The 18,477-nt window shown below is 45.6% G+C and overlaps 2 protein-coding genes across 2 annotated transcripts in view; one reads left to right on the plus strand and one right to left on the minus strand.

Annotated features, from left to right (window-relative positions):
* Positions 1-522: 522 nt before the first annotated feature.
* On the minus strand, positions 523-4,065 carry LOC129830078 (G-protein coupled receptor 37-like 1). Its single transcript, XM_055892278.1, has 2 exons — positions 3,128-4,065; positions 523-2,277 (listed from the first exon to the last, which is right to left on the minus strand). Exons 1-2 carry the CDS (start codon positions 3,794-3,796, stop codon positions 1,450-1,452), a joined length of 1,497 nt encoding a protein of 498 aa, XP_055748253.1. The 5' UTR covers positions 3,797-4,065; the 3' UTR covers positions 523-1,449.
* Positions 4,066-11,997: 7,932 nt separating this feature from the next.
* Positions 11,998-18,477, plus strand: part of LOC129830079 (inositol 1,4,5-trisphosphate receptor type 3-like) — a 53,532-nt gene continuing 47,052 nt past the window's right edge. The window contains exon 1 of the mRNA XM_055892280.1: positions 11,998-12,469. Within this exon, the coding sequence (XP_055748255.1) occupies positions 12,378-12,469 (92 nt within the window). The 5' untranslated portion in view covers positions 11,998-12,377. The remainder of the gene's footprint in view (positions 12,470-18,477) is intronic.

An 18,477-nucleotide genomic window follows, 5' to 3' on the forward strand; every position in this document is an offset into this window, starting at 1 on the left:
AGGTGGCAATTGAGAAAGAGAAATTCAACTTTGACCTTAGCTCTTGTCCGTCTCCATTTAAAAAAAAAATTGAAATAAAACAAACTAGAAACATTTCTATATCATTTATTTTCCTTCTAACTTTCACCACAACATGAGAGAACATGCAGCAGCACCCCATGTTGATTTGGACAGTTAAAACCCCCTGTTTCCGGGGGAACCAGGCAGGGTGAGAAAATGGTGGAAAGCCAGCCCGGCTTTGGCCAGTCTGCAATACACGTGAATTTTGGGACGGTAACCTGGCAACTCAACTGTAGTAACAGGGCATTGATATTCAGAGTGTAGGGTTCCATTGGCCCCTGGAGAACAAGGATACCCTTATGCAAGCAGCTCTGCTGCTGTCCAAAGCCTGAATCAGTGAGAGGAAAAATATGCTCCAGCTCAGGGGGAGGACCCCATTATTGAGTTTCAGAGGGTCAATGGGATGCTCAGTCAAGCACTAATCACCCAACATCCCTCTAGGAGAAAAATGACAAGTGCTGATAAATTATAAACCTTTATTGGATAAATTAACAACACTACAGCCGGCGGATTTACATCTCAGAACCATTTTGTCTCTTATTCACAAAATGAGGTGACTTCTCTCTTGACCTTCTTATAACCGGTTGATAACCTTGACCTCTGTATAGAGACTTTTCATGATTATCTCGTCAAATATTTATTATTCACAGCACTTTGATGGAAATGACTATGTCTTAACCATCCCTCTTGATTATTAATAAAACTCAAAGTAATAATGTATACAATGGCACGGGGTGGCTAAAGATGAATTAGCTCCATCTGGGGGGGGGGGGGGGGGGGGGGGCATGAAGAAAATTCTATGGCACACTTGTCTGTGTTGGCTAGTGAGCGAACACACATTGTTTAACAGATATGTAAATAGGCTGTGACATCAAAAATAATTATCTCAGTGCCCCACACTCTGAGGCTCCAAGGGAATGTTAGTTAGTCAAACCTTTCATAATAATCTAACATAATACTCAGTTTATCTTGATCTACAAATCCGTAGGATGAAAACATTGGGGTGACACTTCTACAAAGATATTAAATGGAGCTCTTCTCCTAATCTGCACTTAGTCAGTCTTAACTTCCTGTAAAACGAACCACCTTAAAACTGGATGGGGTGTGGTCTCTATTTGGAGAGAACATCAAAAGGAGAGACATTACAGACTTTAAAGGTACAGAGAAGGTGGCACTGAAAATGCTCCCAGTCCTCTGACTAATAACACTGAAAACAAAGGCGTGTCCATGGAGAGATCCAGCATCTGATCCCTGTGTGGTGGGACTGGGGAGGAAAGGGGGTGAGGTTGAGGTTGGAATGTCCACTGCTGAAAGGTGAGTTGTTTTGTTACCACATCTAATCAGGTTAGGTGATAGGATGGAAAGAAAAGGCAGGCAGGAGAAGCCAGTTCAGCTGGACCCGCTGATTGACAGGATGGTGGAGCTGTCCTTGGCTTTGTCAAAGAAGATGGAGGATGTGCTCTTGAGTTTGGCCTCAGTGCCAGGGGAAGAGGAACTGCCGGGTTGGCACTCCTCACAGCAGCAGCAGCAGCAGTCCATGAAGGCCTGGCCCAGGGACTTACAGAGGCACAGCAGCAGCACTGGCGTCACCGACGACTTGAAGAACAAGAAGAACTGGTTGATGAGGGCCAGCAGGGTGGCGGTGTTGTCAGAGATGGGCATGGCGGTGTAGGCCAGAACGATGTTGCACACGTTCTCCGGTAGGGCGCAGATGCCGTAAACCACAGCCAGGGCCATCACGGTGCAGTTGAGCTGGCGCTCCACCTGTTGGTTGTGTTGTATCTTCTGCTTCTTGGAGGGGGAACGCTCCTCCAGACGCTCAGGGATGCTGTCATGGGACACGTGGCAGGTGGCCAGCTGGCACAGCAGGGTGAAGACCACGGGCAGGCAGAAGTAGCAGCCAAAGTACCACCACATGCGGCACTCGTGGTAGTTGATGACCAGGGCGTAGATGGACTCGGGAAGGTTGTAGGTGGGGTTCATGGTGCAGGAGTCCATCAAGGCCCCTGTGGCTGGAGACACGGCCTGACTGAGCTGCCATAGGAGAAGCTCTGGGGCCGCCAGCACCATGGAACCAACCCAGATGACCAGCAGCTTGGCCAGGACGGACTGACAGCGCTCCACCCGACGGGTCTTGGGCTGGGAGCTAGTGGTAGCATTAAAGCGGTCGATACCCAGGGCACACAGGCTGAAGGAAGTCACCCCTAGGGAAGTCACCTAGAGGGATAAATGGAGTTAAACTTGTTAGCTATACTAGAATTTTCATGGTGTGCTGTTGCTTCTGCAAAATCCTTACCGCAGATGGTTCTTTCGTATGACAGTTATGATCTTTTGACCTACAAATGTGGGTGGAATGAGGGAAACGTTTTCACACCTTGCACACACCATTTATTAACACAGCATGGTTTTATAGCAGAATGTCACTGGAACTAGAATTATCCCATTAAGACTGTGAACCCATCACTCATAAATGACCCGTCTGAGAGAACAAATCAAAGGGAGGATCACTGGCCATTTCAATTAGACAACAGTTTCAACATGGAAAGCAGTCTTTCCAACCTGTTACATTAGCTGTAGAGATTTCAAATTATGAGTTTAAATTGTAGTTTGACAAGATAAAATTGTACACAAAATGCATGGCTTACTTACAACTATGTAATTTGTTGTTAATTAGCAAACAATAATCAGTTAATAAACTTTGGATTACCATAAAATTGTACTATAAATAATACATTGGTAAAAGTTTTAAACATTTACAACATTTTACATTTCAAAATACTATGTGGCCCATAAACATTATTCAACCCATACGTTTATTTTACTGGCTGATTTGCAACAATGTCATAAATCAGAGTAAATATCTCATAATGACATAGTCAAAAGCACAATAAAATAAATGGAGGGTTGTTTTAGGCAACAACAGGTACTAAACTTGTCCTTGGGGATCATAGCCATGTTCATTAATCATTTTCATACAAGGCCACAGTGATTCCACCATAGGAAGGGTGAGGGGTGTGATGATGGTGGGTGGGGGGGGGGGGGGGGGGGCTAAGGGAATCAAACCCACCTCCATATATGGTACCACTCTGCATGAGATGTCCCCCAGCAGCCTCTTATTGGTGAGCTCATTGAAGACCACCACAGGTAAACAGAAGCAGAGCACCAGGAAATCCCAGAAAGCCAAGCTGGCCAGGATGTAGTTCCAAGCACTCCTCATGTAGTAGTTGTGCCAGACGATGCACATCACAGCAAGGTTCCCTATAATCCCCACAGCGAACACCACCAGAGACAGGAACATGACTGCGTAGGCAGTGTAGGAGCTGTCAGTCACTGGGTACAGAGGGTTGTGGATGTGGGTGATGCCCCGCTCTGTAGTGCTGGTATTGCCCTGGTCCCCATCTGTGTTGGCCCCAGTGGCTCCAGTGTCTAGGGTTGAGTTAGAGTACTGGGTGGCTCTGGGTGTGGTGAAGAATTCATTCTCATAAGACTGTGAGAAGGTAGACTGAGGTTCACCTGCGTCTGTGTCCATGATCTCTGCGCCCCGCGGCGCTCTCTTGTGATGCTTGTCAAATTGCAGTTGTTTTACATCCTCATCACCATAACCATGGCTTTGAATGACTTGAATGTCGAGATTTGACATATCCTTTTCAACAGATGCACTGTTTGTCTGTGGAACATTTTTTGCATCGGAAGCCCACACAGTCAATAGTATCACCAATGAAATAAAGGGAATCATCGTGAGATGAGTAGCCTGAAAAGTAGATTTTCTTTAAATTCCAAAACTTGCCAGCTTTGATCACTGCAGGAGACGTGGTAAAAATGAGGCCCCTCAGCAGAAGTTAATTTAGGAGAAGAGAAGAAGGTGCCAATCCGTGGTGAGATGCTGAAGCTTGGGGAACTCTCTCTCTGCGTCCTGTGGCTGCAGTCCTATAGGAGCATCTGTGAGTCTGTTAACAAGTACACTGTCTGCTCAGACATGGGTAGCTGGTCCTTTTGGAAAGGGATAGACAACAGTCGAACCCCATCTGTTTTTCTCGGTGGACCCCCAAAAGTGCCCTCTGCTGGTCAAAATACTTGGACATATCAGTTGCAGTTTCATGTTTTTCATGTAGGGGGCAGTATCTACATAAAAAGTACATCAATCCCCAATTCCTATCTATTCCCATTCATTTCAATATCACTTTGTGGTGGAATCCCTCAGAGAATAAAATGTCATGCAAACAAAGACACTGGCATAACATCAATAAGGACAAATGCAGAAAGCTTTATTGGATGTGTTGTATCTCTATAACCAGATCTGTTGTGTTGTCCAAAGGTGCCATATATTTTGGTAGTATAGGAAGTGTGTCCTGTTTCCAAATCCACATGAACAGTTCAGCTCCCCCTACTATACCTACAACAGTATCAACAGGAAATGCCCATAGGAAAGGTGGAGATATTTACTTAATCTACAATCAATTGGAATGTGGGTTAGGGGTTAAGATTAGGGTTAGGGGTTAAGGTTAGGGTTAAAGGTTGAGGTTAAGGTTAGGGTCAGAGATACTGTATATAATGATGCGATGGTCTTGTGTCCGCCCTAACAATGGGAGGCGTTGTCCCAAAGGCGGAAAGACAGGCCACTTGTTCTTGATCTGCTTAATAACCAGACCAATATAAGCAGACCAGGTGGGGATTTTTTAAATTATTCTCGTGTGGACAGATTTTGACGGGGGTAGACCCTCTATCTTCACCTCTTCCTCTCTGTTAGCGGATGGGTTAGCTAACATGATAAGTAGTTGCAATGTTGCTAATTAGCTAAAATGCTAAAATTGTCCATGATGTGGTTCAAACACGCAACCTTTGAGCTGCTAGACATTAAACGTTATATTCCCACCCATCCTTCCCGTAACCTTCTGTCTTATGTAACATTAGCAAAAGTAACACATCATACTAATTGGAGGGACATACATTTACATTTACTATGTTACTTCTTTGAGGACAGGCTGCACATTCCCACTGCCCTCAATGCTTGAATTATTTTCTAAATACTTGAAGCAGGATGGTCATTCCCTGTTTGTAAAGAGGGAGGTGATGAGATGAGTCTTCATCTCTCTGCAAATAAATGGGTGAGCAGGTTACACAGTAAAGGTGACTTCCTAAGACTCAGATACTGTATGTTTCTAGTGTCCTTTGAAGCGAAGAGCATATTTTACAGTCGACAAAGTACAAACACCATTCATGAAGCGGGGTATGGAACTCGCTGTCAAGGCCAAAATGTTACCTAGTAGGCTATAATTGTCTCTTCTGTTCCAAATTGACAAAAATATGTTGGTATTTTCACTCTTACACCTGTGTTGGCCGATACATTTTATAATGTAGTTTCTCTTGTACCTATATATGGTGGTCATTGACTGCGGATGCAGGGGCAAGACTGAGGCTTTTTCATGGGTCATCTGTGGCAAGGACCCCAGAGAGGCTAAGTTTTGGGGTCAGAGTGAAATGCGTAATGCTATGCCCTAATGAGGCAGTCAGCGTGTCTCCCCAGCAGGAGAGGCCTTTTATGGTTGCTGTGCCAATAGAGAACGAAGAACGTGGTCACTGCAGGGCAGACATATCTATGCACAAGAAAAATAAAAAAAAATAACTGTTCAGCTTTGGATATAAAGAGACGGCCTGGCTTAACTGTGCTATGTAAAATAGACTTACCAAAATTCAAAGGATTTAAAACGTATCAAAATTCTGAATCTGTAGCACTGATGATCAGGGCTCAAGTCAGTTACATACATAAACACAGATCTAGTTTATTTTGTTTTGTTTCATAGTCAAAGCCCTCATACATCTATAGCTTTGAATGCAGTGCATCAAACCACAATAGCAAAAGTTAACTCCCAGGTGTAATAATAATGACATTGTGTAGAAAACAATGGGTCTCACTTTTGAGTGACCCAAACATTCCCAAGTCGCTGACTTCAGGTGAACAATCAGCTAGTTCCTTCCTTTTCTAACATTGGTTGTTTTAACAGTCAACTGCCCCCCTGTAATATCTCTCTCTCTCTCTCTCTCTCTCTCTCTCTCTCTCTCTCTGATGTAATGGATGACGTCTCCTTGGGAGACACTACATTTCAGAAGTATCTAATGACTATTTGATATGGCTGAAACTACTACAATAGCTTACTGTGCTGACTGAGTAAACATGAGCAAAGCCTAAAGCGAAGCCTAAATCAAATCTCTTTCGATCTCTCAACTGATCTCCACTTGGAGGATTTCAAAACAGATTCAGATATGCTAGAGCAATGAAGATAATAATCCTTGCAGCATGCTACTTAATTTTGGGGGAACTAACAAAACCTTTGTTGCACTTAGTTGGAATGGAGTGGATCGTAATGGTGCATTTGGTTACAAGAAAGTGGATGTTACATGCTTGACGAAGCTTAAAGTGTCTGTGTGTTACTTGTAAAGGAGAAGGTGGGGTCTCTCCAACCACCACTGGAGGTAGCCTACTAAAGGAGGTATTAATCAAAATGAGAGTGAGACAGAATGTTCCCCAGTGGACCTCTATGGGCCTCACACTCGTTCATTGGGCCTTTCTCTCCATCACTATGGAGACAAGACTGAGGAACCTTGAAATGCAAATGGTCACCATGGACACATTCACATGAGCCAAGGAATATAATCAAATTCGCTGCCTGGTGTACAGGTATGGCCCAGCCGGGGACATGAATGTTAAGGGAGTTAAAAGCAGTCAGTCAGTCAGTTACTGTAAGGGCTGTTGTCCTCCTCTTCCTCGGACGAGGAGAGGAGAGAAGGATCAGTGGACCAATACGCAGCATTCGGGAAATAAGCCATCTCTTTATTTGTAACAACGGCAACACGAAAACAAAACACTTACAAAATTACAAAACAAGAAAACGACGTAGACGAAACCTGAACATGAACTTAACTAACTAAACGTAGAACTCACGGACAGGAAACAGACTACATCAAAACGAACGAACAGCCAAACAGTCCCGTATGGTACATACATCGACGACACAGGAGACAATCACCCACAAACAAACAGTGAGAACACCCTACCTAAATATGACTCTTAATTAGAGGAAAACGCAAAACACCTGCCTCTAATTAAGAGCCATACCAGGCAACCAAAACCAACATAGAAACAGAAAACATAGACTGCCCACCCAAAACTCACGCCCTGACCATATACACATACAAAAACAACATAAAACAGGCCAGGAACGTTACAGAACCCCCCCCTCAAGGTGCGAACGCCGGGCGCACCAGCACAAAGTCCAGGGGAGGGTCTGGGTGGGCAGTTGACCACGGTGGTGGCTCAGGCTCTGGACGCTGTCCCCACACCACCATAGTCACTCCCCGCTTCTGTCTTCCCCTCCCAATGACCACCCTCAAACATCTCCTAAATGAACGGCCAGCACCGGGAGAAGGGGCAGCAACGGGACAAGGGGCAGCACCGGGACAAGGGGCAGCACCGGGACAAGGGGCAGCACCGGGACAAGGGGCAGCACCGGGACAAGGGGCAGCACCGGGACAAGGGGCAGCACCGGGACAAGGGGCAGCACCGGGACAAGGGGCAGCACCGGGACAAGGGGCAGCACCGGGACAAGGGGCAGCACCGGGATAAGGGGCAGCACCGGGACAAGGGGCAGCACCGGGACAAGGGGCAGCACCGGGACAAGGGGCAGCACCGGGACAAGGGGCAGCACCGGGATAAGGGGCAGCACCGGGATAAGGGGCAGCACCGGGATAAGGGGCAGCACCGGGATAAGGGGCAGCACCGGGACAAGGGGCAGCACCGGGCAAGGGGCAGGTCCCGGCTGAGATACTCAGGCAGATCCTGACTGAACGGCTCTCGACGCTCATGGCTGGCTGACGGCTCTCGACGCTCATGGCTGGCTGACGGCTCTCGACGCTCATGGCAGGCTGACGGCTCTCGACGCTCATGGCAGGCTGACGGCTCTCGACGCTCATGGCAGGCTGACGGCTCTCGACGCTCATGGCAGGCTGACGGCTCTCGACGCTCATGGCAGGCTGACGGCTCTCGACGCTCATGGCAGGCTGACGGCTCTCGACGCTCATGGCAGGCTGACGGCTCTGGCTGCTCATGGCTGGCTGGCGGCTCTGGCAGATCCTGTCTGGTTGGCGGCTCTGGCAGATCCTGTCTGGTTGGCGGCTCTGGCAGATCCTGTCTGGTTGGCGGCTCTGGCAGATCCTGTCTGGTTGGCGGCTCTGGCAGATCCTGTCTGGTTGGCGGCTCTGGCAGATCCTGTCTGGTTGGCGGCTCTGGCGGATCCTGTCTGGCTGGCGGCTCTAGCGGCTCCTGTCTGGCGGGCGGCTCTAGCGGCTCCTGTCTGGCGGGCGGCTCTAGCGGCTCCTGTCTGGCGGGCGGCTCTGTAGGCTCATGGCAGACGGGCGGCTTTGCAGGCTCATGGCAGACGGGCGGCTCAGACGGCGCTGGGGAGACGGATGGCTCAGACGGCGCTGGGGAGACGGATGGCTCAGATGGCGCTGGGGAGACGGATGGCTCAGATGGCGCTGGGGAGACGGATGGCTCTGGCCGGATAAGGCGCACTGTAGACCTGGTGCGTGGTGGCGGAACTGGAGGCACCGGGCTAAGGATAAGCACCTTCCTACTAGTGCGGGGAGCAGGGACAGGGCACACTGTACTCTCAAAGCCCACTCTATACCTGATGCAAGGTACCGGCACTGGTGACACCGGGCTGAGGACAAGCACATCAGGATTAGTAGGGGGAGAAGATACAGTGTGTACAGGGCTCTGGAGACGCACAGGAGGCTTAGTGCGTGGTGCCGGAACTGGAGGCACCGGGATAGATACACGCACTACAGGGAGAGTGCGTGGAGGAGGAACAGGGCTCAGGAGACGCACTGGTAGCCTAGTGCGTAGTGTAGGCACTGTAGGTACTAGGCTGGGGCGGGGAGGTGGCGCCGGAAATACCGGACCGTGGAGGCGTACTGGCACTCTTGAGCATTGAGCCTGCCCAACCTTACCTGGTTGAATGCTCCCGGTCACCCGACCAGTGCGGGGAGGTGGAATAACCCGCACCGGCCTATGTAGGCGAACCGGGGAAACCATGCGTAAGGCAGGTGCCATGTATGCCGGCCCGAGGAGACGCACTGGAGACCAGACGCGTTGAGCCGGCCTCATGACACCTGGCTCAATACCCAATCTAGCCCTACCAGTGCGGGGAGGTGGAATAACCCGCACTGGGCTATGCACTCGTACAGGAGACACCGTGCGCTCTACTGCGTAACACGGCGCCTGCCCGTACTCCCGCTCTCCACGGTAAGCCTGGGAAGTGGGCGCAGGTCTCCTACCTGCCCTTGGCCCACTAACTCTTAGCCCCCCCCCCAAGAAATTTTTGGGTGTTACTCACGGGCTTTTTGGGCTTCCGTGCCAGACGCGTTCCCTCATAACTCCGGTTCCTCTCTCCGGTAGCCTCTGCTCTCCTCAGTGCCTCCAGCTGTTCCCATGGGAGGCGATCCCTACCAGCCAGGATCTCCTCCCATGTGTAGCAACCTTTTCCGTCCAAGATATCGTCCCAAGTCCATTCCTCCTTCTTTTCCTGTCCCTTACTCCGTTGAGCTTTCCCTTGCCGCTTGGTCCTAGCGTGGTGGGTGATTCTGTAAGGGCTGTTGTCCTCCTCTTCCTCGGACGAGGAGAGGAGAGAAGGATCAGTGGACCAATACGCAGCATTCGGGAAATAAGCCATCTCTTTATTTGTAACAACGGCAACACGAAAACAAAACACTTACAAAATTACAAAACAAGAAAACGACGTAGACGAAACCTGAACATGAACTTAACTAACTAAACGTAGAACTCATGGACAGGAAACAGACTACATCAAAACGAACGAACAGCCAAACAGTCCCGTATGGTACATACATCGACGACACAGGAGACAATCACCCACAAACAAACAGTGAGAACACCCTACCTAAATATGACTCTTAATTAGAGGAAAACGCAAAACACCTGCCTCTAATTAAGAGCCATACCAGGCAACCAAAACCAACATAGAAACAGAAAACATAGACTGCCCACCCAAAACTCACGCCCTGACCATATACACATACAAAAACAACATAAAACAGGTCAGGAACGTTACAGTTACAATGGTCTTTCAATGCCAGCGCTAACCAGAGGAATCATGGAGAAAATAGAGGGTCTTCTGGCTGTCATTACAGTTTGGAAAATGTTCCTGGTGGAGAAAGCAAATCAAAACGATCCCACATTTTTGTGACATGGCTTAACTGCCAAGTGAAATCAATATTTCATGAAAAATTGAGAAGGAAAGAACTGCATGTTTATATAGTTGTATTTTTGGGAATACTGCAAGAAATGTACTTTAGATAAGGTTGGAAAACTATTGCTGTGATAAGTTAACTGGCACATTGTTAGAAATGTCATTTTCTCAAACACTGACCTTTTGAATGGCCAGATGAGATCTCAACCGATTAGAGCTTCCCCTTAGAAAACCATGAAAGAGAGGCTATATTTGGATTGAATAGGCCTACATATTGTGGTGTGTAAGGAAAGCAACAAGACGTCTCTTACAACAGCTTGGCTCAGCCTCAGACTGTATCACGCCTTGACTGTGACAGGAAGTCCAGGCCGAAGGCTGAGCATGATTTGCCAGTCACTACATGAGTTGTCAACAATCAACACAAGCCCAGAGGCTGTAACGTGTTTGCTACATCAGCCTAAATGCTGTTCAATACTTTATCATACTTTTACTAAAGCAAACCATGAAGATGTAGTAACCGAGAACCGTAGACGGTAAAGTATGGTAAGAAAGTGACATCTGAAATAGTAAACATCCAACAGAGTATGGCAATAGGTTGAGATTCAGATTAAAATACAGGATCCCTTTAAATAATTACAGTTAAACAGGATTAGTCACCATAGGCTGTATAAAAGAGAAAAGAAAAGGGAAATGTCTGAATCTCACTACATCACTCTCTCATAGACAGTAGCCTAGTACAGCAGTGATCTTTTGATCTTAAAGGGATACTTCAGGTTTGAAGCCCTGTATCTTTTTCCTCTGAGTCAGATGCTAAATAGCATTAGCGCTGTTGCTAAATAGTGTTAGCACAATGACTGGAAGTCTATGGTAACTGCTAGCATACTTCCAGTCATGCGCTAACGCTAGTTTTGTGCTTCTACCATGTTGTGCTGCTGCCATGTTGTGTTTCTATCATGTTGTTGTCTTGTTGCGTTGCTACCATGTGGTGTTGTCATGTTTTGCTGCCTTGCTATGTTGTTGTCTTAGGTCTCTCTTTATGTAGTGTTGTGTTGTCTCTCTTGTCTTGATGTGTGTTTTGTCCTATATTGTTATTAAATGTTTTTATTTTAAATCCCAGCACCCGTACTCCCAGGGAGCCTTTTGCCTTTTGGTAGGCTGTCATTGTAAATACGAATTTGTTCTTAACTGACTTGCCAAGTTAAATAAAGGTTAAATAACATTTAAATAAAAATGTTTGTGGTGGCTTGCGAAACTACCTCTTAACATTCCTTCATACTGGATGCAGTGACATACAAATTGTATCAAGGAGTTCATCTGACTCTGGGGAAGAAGATACAGGGCTTTACTTCATTGCCATTGCTGTTCATAGGAAACTCAATCAACTAAATGTAAAATATATCTCATAATTATGGTTTATTCGTTTATATGGTTTAAATGATGGTTTATTGACAGTATTTACATCATTTGACTGATAATGGCTATATATGAGCACGTAGGCCTAATCATGTTCACTGAATAAAAACGTGAATGTTGACTCTGACACCCTTGCACCCTACATAATTTTACCAATTCTCAGTGCATTATTGTATGTAGGAAAGAGAGGGTATGAAGGGGTGTGTGGATCTTTCTCGTGTTCTTTCTAATCTACACTGTCAGAACAGGCTATTGCTGCTCACTAGAGGATTTATCATCATCAGACACTTCCTGGTTCTAATGCTTTCTGTCTTCAGGTGCAGTGACAACATGAGGACTTCGCTGACACATTTTGACTTTCTCTGCTTTCATTTATATTGGGCTATCATTGCTCATTTTCGGATTTAAACTTTATTTAATAGAACATAGAAAACTATTATTTGAATGAACTACATTGTCCTCCTCGATGCATTACAACAAAGTCTAAAGTAGTTCGAATGTGGGTTCTTAGCCCTCCGGGGGAAGAGCGACATTAGATACGCGTAGCACTCCAAGAAGTTGTTGCAGTCAAGTAGAGAAGACAGACGGGGACAAAGTTTGTATTTCAGTTGATCATTTTCAAGGAGAAAGACACCGAAGATGTCGGATTCAATGTCCAGCTTTTTGCACATTGGGGACATCGTTTCCCTTTACGCAGAGGGCTCTGTCAATGGTTTTATAAGTACACTTGGGTAAGTATTTGCATATCCCTACAAATACTACCTATTTTGACAGATGATAATATACATGTACCTTCATGTCAACATACCGTTAGCTACTCCGTCCGTTGTCCTTACTCTGACTTCGAGACTCATATCCCCTTAATACACAGAGCAAAATCTACTAATTTGCCAGTTTTTTTTATACCAGCATTGTCGTATATCTGAAAAGGGCAGGGTGTAAATAATATGGTAAATTAAAAGCCAAATATAGAGCTAGTACCTAAAATACAGCTATCGGGTCTGTGTGAATGGTTCTCAGCTTTTTTTGCAGGTAAATTCATTAACACTTCCAAAGTTTAACACATCCCTAATTATTTGAAATGTAAACAGCCCCCATGGTTTAACAACACCCCAATTGCCAGTTACACACTGATATGTGTAAATGGGTATGCCTTCAAGAAAGTGTTAAATAAGGGACTGTTTGACACAGAGGCTACAATCTCGCTGAGAGAGATTTGATTTAGGCTTCGCTCATGTTTACTCAGTCAGAACAGTAAGCTATTGTAACATTTGCAGCCATATCAAATAGTCATTAGATACTTCTGAGATGTAGTGTCTCAAGGAGACCCTCATTTATTTCATCAGCTAATGACAAAATAACTTATACCCAGTCTCAATATGGCAAAAGTGGGCCGTGAAGTCTCAGTTCCACAGTATTAATAGTGGGTGACCATGATCTCTAGATAGTCATGCATACCCATATGCAAACATCTGTTCTCTAGTAAAATTGTGTTCAGAGAGCTCATTGTTGAGCTGTATTTCACAATGCAATACACTAGAGTATCTCAATTATGAGCACAGTTGCACTATATTGTTGTTGATGAATACGGTTGTTACACCTGCTTTTGTGTATGCCTAAAATAGTGCTGCATTTCCTCAATAGTTAGAGACTTGTAAAGGTTGAAAAAATATCTTCGACCCTATTGGTTTAACACTGATCTTTCTCTGTCAGTGAAAGGTGTGAAAACACAGGTGCACTATTAACAACTTTGTCTCTAGACAGCTAAATACACTGAGTGTACAACACATTAGGAACACCTTCCTGAAATTGAGTTGAACCCCCCCCTTTGCCCTCAAAACAGCCTCAATTCATCAGGGCATGGACTCCACAGGGTGCCAAGCATTCCACAGGGATGCTGGCCCATGTTGACTCAATGCTTCCCATAGTTGTGTCAAGTTGGCTGGATGTTATTTGGGTGGTGGACCATTATTGATACACACGGGAAACTGTTGAGCGTGAAAAACCCAATAGCTTTGCAGTTCCTAATGTTTCGTACGCTCAGTGTATTTTTCCCTGACAGTGGTATATGTTGTTGTTTATGTTTACATAAAGGCTACACTGCAGCCCACCTCTCCCCATCCCACCCCTACTTGATCGTTTGCCTAAATGAAAATACTGCAGTAGGGATTATGGCAGGAAAAGGAAATGATGCCAGTGTGTCCTTTGTAGATTTCCAACGGAGTGGTGCTCATGTCACATGGGACTTAATAGCTCTCTATTCATAGTGCTTCCTGTGGTTTCCCCAGTTGCTGCTGGAGCAGTAGCAGCTTTGTATGTGGTCTGGTGCCCTCTGTGCCCTCCTGGCTGTGACCGCCGCACCCAACCCTGTCCAGTCAGGCTCAGCAACTAATACAGTTCTAGGTCTTGGCCTTTGATGCCTGTTCAAATGGCTTCTTGAGGAGTCACCTCTTAGCCACACTTAGTTCATTCACTTCATACTGTTCAAAGTAGGCTACAAGTGTCTGGCTGAGTCATATTTGTAACAATATGTAGTCAATGTTTAACTTAGATTTATCATCTGTGGGGACAATGGTTTCCTTCTAATGGAATGATGGTGAAATGGTGTGGCTCAATTAAAAAATAAATCAGATCCTAGCCCTAGTTTGCATGAATTTAAATACTGGGAGTGACTGCTCTCACTTGTCTTTCGAGGACACACATTTGACTGTCTAACAACAGGCTGCTTATTAGATATCTGTAGCTCGGCTAAAGCTGCTTTAAGTGTGGTTTACTGCACAACACATTATGCCTGTTAGTGCAGGGAAATCAAGAGCTTGGGACTATGGGGGGAGGGGGGGGGGGGGTAGGAGTAGTAGTGGTGGCGGCTATTCAGCATGATAAATGTCTGTTGGGGTGGGGCGTAGCTGACTAGTGGTACCTGTTCAGCAGCCTGATGGTCTGGGGGGTAGAAGCTATTGGCCAGTCTGTTAGTTTTAGCCATGATGCTCCTGTACTGAGTGATGGAAGCGGGGAGAACCGAGCTTTATGGTGAGTATAGAGGGCACTATGGTATTGAAGGCCGATCTATAGTCGATGAACAACATCCTCACACATTCCTCTTGTCCAGGTGGGTGAGGGCAGTGTGCAGTGCGACTGCGTCGTTCGTGGACCTGTCGCAGCAGTTGGCGAATTTGTAAAGGGTCACGTGTGTCGAGGAGGTAGGAGGTCTTTGAATAGCCTCTCGAAGCACTTCATGATGACAGAAGGGAGTGCTACGGGTCGGTAGTCATCCAGTTCAGTTACTTTCCCTTTCTTGGGCACGGGGTTGATACTGGACATCTTGAAGCAGGTGGGGATAACGGCCTGAGCTAGAGAGAGAACATTTCAGAAACCACAACAGCTAGCTGGTCTGCACATGCTCTGAGGGCATGGCTAGAGATGCCGTCTGGTCCGGCAGCCTTGCAAGGGTTAACACGTATGAATGACTTGCATATGTCCTCCGTGGAGACCGCAAGCACTTAGCCCTCGTTGTCCTCAGGGGCTTTCCTCGGCAGCTCAGTCGTTTTGCTCGAAGCATGAGAATAAGGTGTCCGCGATGTGACTGGCTTTCTTTTTGTAAGTCGTGATCGTTGAAGCCCTTGCCAGATACGCCTCATATCGGACCTGCTTAATTGCCTTTCCACTTGTCTCGCCATCTTGATCAATCTGCGTAGGTCGTATTTGTACTGTTTAATGATACAATTGTCTCGGGTCACCTTGACTTACTTATAAGTTGCATCTCTCGCCTTCAATCCACGGTTTTTGATTCGGATAAGTTTTGAAAGACACCATCGGTATCACGTCATCCATGCGTTTCTTTATGAATATGGTGACTGAGTAGGCGTATTCATTGATGTTATCCTCAGAGGCAACCCAAAACATATTCCTGTTCACGTGATCAAAACAATCTTGGAGCATGGATTCTGATTGGTCAGACCAGTGTTGGTCAGACCTGACCACCGGAACTTTCCTCTTAAGTCTTTGTTTGTAGGCGGGGAGGAGGGAAATGGAGTTATAGTCAGATTTGCCGAAAGGAGGACGGGAGATGGCCTTATACCCTTTTTCCTTAGGGTGCTTTTTAGTCAAATCCAATCAAATCAAATTATATTTGTCACCAACAACAGGTCTAGACCTTACAGTGAAATGCTTAATTACGAGCCCTTAACCAACAATGCAGTTTTTAAGAAAAATAAATGTTAAGTAAAAATAGATAACAAAAAATAACAAATAATTAAAGAGCAAGAGTAAAATAACAGTTGTGAGGCTATATACAGGGGGTACCGGTGCGGGAGCACAGGTTAGTCGAGGTAATTGAGGTAATATGTATATATAGGTAGAGTTAAAGGCACCTTCTGTAGTGCCTTGTGGTCGGATGCCGAGCAGTTGCCATACCAGGCAGTGATGCAACCAGTCAGGATGCTCTCAATGGTGCAGCTGTAGAACTTTTTGAGGATCTGAGGACCCATGCCAAATTTCTCCTGAGGGGGAATACGTTTTGTCGTGTCCTTTTCACGACTGTCTTGGTGTGTTTGGACCTTGATAGTTTGTTGGTGATGTGGACACCCAAGGAACATGAAGCTCTCAACCTGCTCCACTACAGCCTCGTTGATAAGAAATGGTGGTATGCTTGGTCCTCCTTTTCCTGCAGTCCACAATCATCTCCTTTGTCTTGATCACGTTGAGGGAGAGGTTATTATCCTGGCACCACACGGCCAGGTCTCTGACCTCCCTATAGGCTGTCTCATCGTTGTCGGTGATCAGGCCTACCACCGTTGTGTCGTCTGCAAACTTAATGATGGTGTTGGAGTCGTGCCTGGCCATGCAGTCATGGGTGAACAGGGAGTACAGGAGGGGGCTGAGCATGCACCCACGAGGGGCCCCCGTGTCGAGGATCAGCGTGGCAGATGTGTTGTTACCTACCCTTACGACCTGGGGGCGGCCCGTCAGGCAGACAAGGATCCAGTTGCAGAGGGCGATGTTTAGTCCCAGGGTCCTTAGTTTAGTGATGAGCTTTGAGGGCACTATGGTGTTGAATGCTGAGCTGTAGTCAATGAATAGCATTCTCACATAGGTGTTCCTTTTGTCCAGGGGAGAAAGGGTAGTGTTGAGTGCAATAGAGATTGCATCATCTGTGGATCTGTTGGGGCGGTATGCAAATTGGAGTGGGTCTAGGGTTTCTGGGATAATGGTGTTGATGTGAGCCATGACCAGCCTTTCTTAATTTCTTCTGGCTGCAAGCCCGAAGCCGGGCACAATATGACAACAGCCAGCTCAAGTGCAGGGCGCGAAATTCAAAATATATTTTTTAGAAATATTTAACTTTCACACATTAACAAGTCCAATACAGCATTTGAAAGATAAACATCTTGTGAATCCAGCCAACATGTCCGATTTTTAAAATGTTTTACAGCGAAAACACCACGTATATTTATGTTAGCTCACCACCAAATACAAAAAAGGACAGACATTTTTCACAGCACAGGTAGCATGCACAAAACCAACCTAACTAACCAAGAACCAACCAAACTAACCAAGAAACAACTTCATCAGATGACAGTCTTATAACATGTTATTCAATAAATCTATGTTTTGTTCGAAAAATGTGCATATTTGAGCTATAAATCAGTTTTACATTGCAGCTACCATCACAGCTACCGTCAGAAATGGCACCGAAGCAGCCAGAGTAATTACAGACACCAACGTCAAATACCTAAATACTCATCATAAAACATTTCTGAAAAATACATGGTGTACAGCAAATGAAAGACAGGCATCTTGTGATTCCAGCCAATATTTCCGATTTCTTAAGTGTTTTACAGCGAAAACACAATATAGCATTATATTAGCTTACCACAATAGCCAGAAACACAAGCCATTCCCCAGCAGCAAAAGTTAGCGATCGTAACAAACCAGCAAAAGATATATCATTTTTGACTAACCTTGATAAGCTTCATCAGATGACAGTCCTATAATATCAGGTTATACATACACTTATGTTTTGTTCGAAAATGTGCATATTTAGAGCTGAAATCAGTGGTTATACATTGTGCTAACGTAGCATCTTTTTCCCACAACGTCCGGATATTTTTCTGACAATCACATATTCTGACCAAATAACTATTCATAAACATAACTAAAAAATACATGTTGTATAGGAAATGATAGATACACTAGTTCTTAATGCAATCGCCGTGTTAGAATTCTAAAAATTACTTCATTACGATATGGAGTTTACGTTATGGCGAGAGCGTGCCCAAAAGCTGGCCGCAAACTACTAGTTCACATGTACGACAGATATATGAAATAACATCATAAAATGGGTCCTACTTTTGCTGATCTTCCATCAGAATGTTGTACAAGGGGTCCTTTGTCCAGAACAATTGTTGTTTGGATTTAGAATGTCCTCTTCTCCAGTCAATTAGCACGGAAAGCTAGCAAAGTGGCGCGAAGCTCTCCTTCCAGAACATGTTTTGACAAAGCAACACGCCTAACGTCCCGAAAAAATTTCAATAATCTAATAAAACTATATTGAAAAAACATACTTTACGATGATATTGTCACATGTATCAAATTAAATCAAAGCCGGAGATATTAGTCGTCTATAACGACAGCTGTACAGAAGGCAAAACCAGGTCCCTTCACGCGCTCTCCAGAAAACAGGAAACTGGTGACACGTCATACAAAGAGCTTTTATTCGACCCCAGATCAAGTTATACAC

The sequence above is a fragment of the Salvelinus fontinalis genome, chromosome 31 (assembly GCF_029448725.1).
Source record: "Salvelinus fontinalis isolate EN_2023a chromosome 31, ASM2944872v1, whole genome shotgun sequence".
NCBI lineage: Eukaryota > Metazoa > Chordata > Actinopteri > Salmoniformes > Salmonidae > Salvelinus > Salvelinus fontinalis.